Raw genomic sequence first — 6,279 nt, 5'->3', positions numbered from 1 at the left:
AAAACAAACTATTATATAGATTTTTAGATTTTAACGGGCGGGACGGGACCTATACCCCACGGCACCACAGCCACAAGAGGCTTATTGTGCCTTCCCTTTAAGTCTAGTAGGTGAAACCTCCCCTTCTAAGAAGGTTGAGGGCTTTCCCTACCAGTTCTTTCTGCGCTATAATCTCCTCTGGTCTCAAAGTCCCAAAGATATCGGTAGCGCAGTCTCTCGATTGCAACGCAATCGAATAACCGGTGAGAGGCCGTTTCTTCCTCTTCCTGGCGCAATCTGCACAGCGGTTTCGAGCTAATAAGCCCTAATTTGTGCATATGCTTTCTGAACCTGCCATGTTCTGTAAATAGGCCCGTGATCAGAGTGTTCTGATTTCTGCCCAAGCCCAAAGTCTCTTTGGTTCTTTGTTCACACAGCCAAGGGCATAACCCTCTTGCTGTGTTTGACCCCAGGAAGCATCACCCAGTTCTTTTCGTGTTCTCTCCAGATCCCGTGGTGATCCCCAGGACAGGCTCCGGGCCAATGAAAGGAGTGTTGGCTCCATTCCTGGCCAGTAGATCAGCTAAACTATTATTTAAATGACGATTAGGGAACATCTTGTGAGGCTCCCCAACAGATTTTGGTTGACCTAATTGACGTCAAATCATAAGTTTTGGGGGCAACTCAATTTTGGTAAAATGATTGTCAATTTTACAATTAGCTACCATAAACAAAAAAATAAAGATTGTTTAATCCTAATTTTAATAAATTTCATTTGGCAAAGTGTGAATTTGAAGCTGTAAAAATCCATAGAAGATTTAATCCATTCTTCCCTAAACTTATTCCATCCAACATGCCGGACTCATTGTTCAGAATGTATTTCATTAACACAAGAATTGCATAGAAGACGTTGTTTGAACCGGATGGTAACTCTACAAGACGTCCATTCATGAAGATTTTATAATGTGAAGGCATGGTTGATGATTCCACAATACAGATTTTACTTTTGCCAGCCATGCTGGTTGTATCATTGGTGAAGTATTTTGTAGTGAAAGGTTTTAGATTAGTATTACAAAACAATGGTACATGGAAATCTAAATATGTGCATAATAGGTGCATGATCAATTTTGCGTCCGACGGTAAATGCGGTCTCCACGGTTGATTGTTAAACATACCTCCAGAATTCCATCTATAGTCGTCCATACAGCCACCACTCGCTAGCTCTTTGATTCTTTGCACTACATAGTTTTGATAGATGGATATCTCGAGGAAAGTTATCAATAATGGTAAATTTGGAATCTGTGAAGTAACCAGGATACTGTTCGACAGATTCTCCAACACATGCAAACCTGTAGTCCCGACAGAAATGTGGATTAGACCAAGTTTTTTCAGATCCAAATTGACTCGGTCAATTTCTTGGACAATTCTATCGAGAATCGTTGCCGACAGCCATAGTCTTAATTTATAGATCCAATTGTGGAAACAGACTGAATCATTCTGGTAAATCTGCCAGAAATCTTGCTCTAGAAATTTATTCCTCCATGTTAGATCGATATCATGTCTATTATAAGGTGAAGTTTGATAAACAAGTTTACGAAATAGATTCATACTCGATCCATCACAACTGGTATCGACTACATAACAATTCCAAAAATTATCGATTACACATTTGTATTCTAAGTTATCACGTAAAATATCATATTCACTGTTCATTTTAAATTCTTTAAAATATTTCTTTAAACTATTCAAATTAGTAAACATATAGTTTTTGTAAAGATGTTTATGATGTGGTGAACAATATTGACCACGGTGTTTCCTCTTCTTCAAGGTCAAAATTTTTAAGAATTTCGCAGTTTGCAACTTACCACATTCTTCTGCAATAGAAGGTTGTTCTTGTTGTGAAGAGCGTGTTTCAAAACATTCTGGAAACGCCGTCTGTAAACAGTTACAATTCTGTAATTGTAATAAAGATTCACTTAAATTGTCACCACGATGATTTGCAGCAGCACAGTCTATACACAAATTGTTCACATAACCTCCATTACTGTTATAACTTACTGATTGTTTACATTTGGGATTAGCCTTAATATCCATCAGTTTTTTAGTAAAACTTGCCGAAAATGTCATTTTTTCTCATTTATTAAAACGAAACAATGCGATTATAAACGTAAAATGAGGAAAATTAAATAAAATTCACCTTTCCCTAAAATAAAAAAGAAGTAAATGAAAAATTGAATCTAAACATATGAAAACATATTTAAACAAATAATTTCTTTAAACTAATAAATGATTTAATTTTGAATAATTTTATAAAAACAAAAACTCTCACGACTAAAAAATGACTCTCACGACTTTTTCTTACAAGTCACGACGTTTGTAATTGTACTTTAAATGATTATCGCTAACAATAGAAACAGATTAATAGAAACAGCACATCATGCCGAAATGAAAAATCCAAATAAATGTTATTGATCCACATGTACGTAATACAAAAAAAAAACTTTGCAAAGACTAAAAATAAAATTAAAATCACAGGGGTAGTTTTGGGGAAATTTGGAGGATTTTTTTTGTTTGTTTACGATTCAAGTTTGGCAACACTGTTTTAGATTAAAATTTTCTGTGAATTAGAAAGAAAGTGCCAAATTTAGAGCGTAACTTTTAATCAAGTTAATTGTTAAGCAGCAATCAGGCTAATTATATGACATCTATAGAGTATTTATTATGAAATGATAATTACCTTTTAGCCCAACATGGCGGCCAAGTTATCATTTATATGGTTTCACTGTACATAACTATGTTAACCATTAGTGTTAACATTCGTGTAAATGTATAAATTACCGGCCCATTTGTGCTTGTTAATGAGATAGTAATCAGATTATTTAGCCGCCGTGTAACATATTCACAGGGTGACCAGTTAGAATTGTTACAGCCTTTACCCTTCTCATTTGGGGCCGTTTGTTACAGTTAATTTGACAACAATTAGTGCAATTTCTAGGGTCGAGTGGTGCACATCAGTTTGCACTATTCTCACTGTTATTGGTTTGCAATAATATTCTGGTTAAACTGGGTAAATGTAGTTGAAATAGTCGATATCCTGTTTTTTCAAAGGGGTTCTGTGGATCGATGTAAAACTAGGAATACCGATGGCTCAGTAGAAGTGAGGAGATCACCTCTGAGAAAATTGAAGAAAATTTCAATACAACTAAAAATCGCCGGAAGCTGAGACTGTAGATAGGACTCTACCAGGCGATCTGACTGTAACCTATCGATTAAAATACCTGAATCGATGTTTATTGGATAGTTCATTCACACGAAAATGGCCTCGGTAGGCTAGGTACAAACTGGCAGCGGTTGGCACCCCTGTAAGGTTCAGTGCAATGTACGCTTTTACAAAACAATAATGATGGTGAGAACTAAATATCGATCCAATATTCTACCAGATATGCAGATTATTATTAAATTCAAACCTTGAGTATATTACTAAAGTCTTGCAAATGTTCAGAGTAAGGATTTTAGAAGTTAGGAATTGGAAATCCTAGCTCTCAGGAATTTACAAAAAACGCAACAACGCATTCTTGCGGACGGGTGCTGCAATCTCATTACGAAGTAAATCTTGGACAGTAACCTGATCCCAACTAGTAACAAGATAACAGGCATTATACCTTTCGCTCGTTACCATAGTTACATAATGTAGTAATTCTAATTAATAAAAATTAAAATGAATAAGTAACTGTTTATTGATTTTGCATTTTTTTTGAAAGACAAGTAATTTGTTTAAAAGTTGGCGCTTATTAGTCTAGTCGTCAGTATGTAAAATTAATTTTTGATAATAGGTTATCATAATGAGTGTAGTTATGTATAAGTTATGTGTGTACACAAAATGGTGAATCATTCCATTCTGTTGGATCCACTGCTACAAATATTGTTTACTCTTTACTGCAAACTGTTTAAATACTTCAAATTTCAAACCTCTAATTCACTCTTTGTGTTGTGCCTATATTAATGAATTCTACACCGAAATGTAAAGAATAGATAGCTCTATATCCGTCATAAATACCAATGTTTTCGTGTTAATAGTTTAAGAGATATGGAAGGTTAAATTTTCGTGGGTTTGTAAAACCTTAAAATTTCAAACCTCTATTTCTCTCTTTGTATTGTTCCTATATTAATGAATTCTACACCGAAATGTAAAGAATAGATAGCTCTATAACCGACATAAATACCAATGTTTTCGTGTTAATAGTTTAAGAGATATGGAAGGTTAAATTTTCGTGGGTTTGTAAAATCGTAAAATTTCAAACCTCTATTTCTCCCTTTGTAATTTTCCTATATTAATGAATTCTACACCGAAATGTAAAGAAAAGATAGCTCTATATCCGTCATAAATACCAATGTTTTCGTGTTAATAGTTTAAGAGATATGGCAGGTTAAATTTTCGTAGGTTTGTAAAACCTTCAAATTTCAAACCTCTAATTCTCTCTTTGTATTGTTTCTATGTTAAGGAATTTTACACCGAAATGTAAAGAATAGATAGCTCTATAACCGACATAAATACCAATGTTTTCGTGTTAATAGTTTAAAAGATATGGAAGGTTAAATTTTCGTGGGTATGTAAAACCTTAAAATTTAAAACCTCTATTTCTCCCTTTGCATTGTTCCTATTTTAATGAATTCTACACCGAAATGTAAAGAATAGACAGCTCTAAAACCGACATAAATATCAATGTTTTCGTGTTAATAGTTTAAAAGATATGGAAGTTTAAATTTTCGTGGGTTTGTAAAACCTTCAAATTTCAAACCTCTAATTCTCTCTTTGTATTGTTTCTATGTTAAGGAATTTTACACCGAAATGTAAAGAATAGATAGCTCTATAACCGACATAAATACCAATGTTTTCGTGTTAATAGTTTAAAAGATATGGAAGGTTAAATTTTCGTGGGTTTGTAAAATCTTAAAATTTCAAACCTCTATTTCTCCCTTTGTAATTTTCCTATATTAATGAATTCTACACCGAAATGTAAAGAATAGATAGCTCTATAACCGACATAAATACCAATGTTTTCGTGTTAATAGTTTAAGAGATATGGAAGGTTAAATTTTCGTGGGTTTGTAAAATCTTAAAATTTCAAACCTCTATTTCTCCCTTTGTAATTTTCCTATATTAATGAATTCTACACCGAAATGTAAAGAAAAGATAGCTCTATAACCAACATAAATACCAATGTTTTCGTGTTAATAGTTTAAGAGATATGGCAGGTTAAATTTTCGTAGGTTTGTAAAACCTTCAAATTTCAAACCTCTAATTCTCTCTTTGTATTGTTTCTATGTTAAGGAATTTTACACCGAAATGTAAAGAATAGATAGCTCTATAACCGACATAAATACCAATGTTTTCGTGTTAATAGTTTAAAAGATATGGAAGGTTAAATTTTCGTGGGTATGTAAAACCTTAAAATTTCAAACCTCTATTTCTCCCTTTGCATTGTTCCTATTTTAATGAATTCTACACCGAAATGTAAAGAATAGACAGCTCTAAAACCGACATAAATATCAATGTTTTCGTGTTAATAGTTTAAAAGATATGGAAGTTTAAATTTTCGTGGGTTTGTAAAACCTTCAAATTTCAAACCTCTAATTCTCTCTTTGTATTGTTTCTATGTTAAGGAATTTTACACCGAAATGTAAAGAATAGATAGCTCTATAACCGACATAAATACCAATGTTTTCGTGTTAATAGTTTAAAAGATATGGAAGGTTAAATTTTCGTGGGTTTGTAAAATCTTAAAATTTCAAACCTCTATTTCTCCCTTTGTAATTTTCCTATATTAATGAATTCTACACCGAAATGTAAAGAATAGACAGCTCTAAAACCGACATAAATACCAATGTTTTCGTGTTAATAGTTTAAAAGATATGGAAGTTTAAATTTTCGTGGGTTTGTAAAACCTTCAAATTTCAAACCTCTAATTCTCTCTTTGTATTGTTTCTATGTTAAGGAATTTTACACCGAAATGTAAAGAATAGATAGCTCTATAACCGACATAAATACCAATGTTTTCGTGTTAATAGTTTAAGAGATATAGAAGGTTAAATTTTCGTGGGTTTGTAAAACCTTCAAATTTCAAACCTCTATTTCTCCCTTTGTAATTTTCTTATATTAATGAATTCTACACCGAAATGTAAAGAATAGACAGCTCTAAAACCGACATAAATACCAATGTTTTCGTGTTAATAGTTTAAAAGATATGGAAGTTTAAATTTTCGTGGGTTTGTAAAACCTTCAAATTTCAAACCTCTAAT

General features: G+C 32.8%; 1 protein-coding gene across 1 annotated transcript; it reads right to left on the bottom strand.

Moving 5' to 3' along the window:
• Positions 1–735: 735 nt before the first annotated feature.
• LOC141462146 (transmembrane protein 209-like) lies at positions 736–2,397 on the bottom strand. The gene has a single exon (XM_074143760.1). It carries the CDS (start codon positions 2,104–2,106, stop codon positions 751–753), a length of 1,356 nt encoding a protein of 451 aa, XP_073999861.1. The 5' UTR covers positions 2,107–2,397; the 3' UTR covers positions 736–750.
• Positions 2,398–6,279: the final 3,882 nt, after the last annotated feature.

This window comes from Rhodnius prolixus, unplaced genomic scaffold, assembly GCF_049639745.1.
Source record: "Rhodnius prolixus isolate KJV_2025 unplaced genomic scaffold, Rpr scaffold_18, whole genome shotgun sequence".
Taxonomy (NCBI): domain Eukaryota; kingdom Metazoa; phylum Arthropoda; class Insecta; order Hemiptera; family Reduviidae; genus Rhodnius; species Rhodnius prolixus.
The sequence above is the reverse complement of the archived record's forward strand: the minus strand, read 5'-3'. Positions and strand labels throughout refer to the sequence as shown.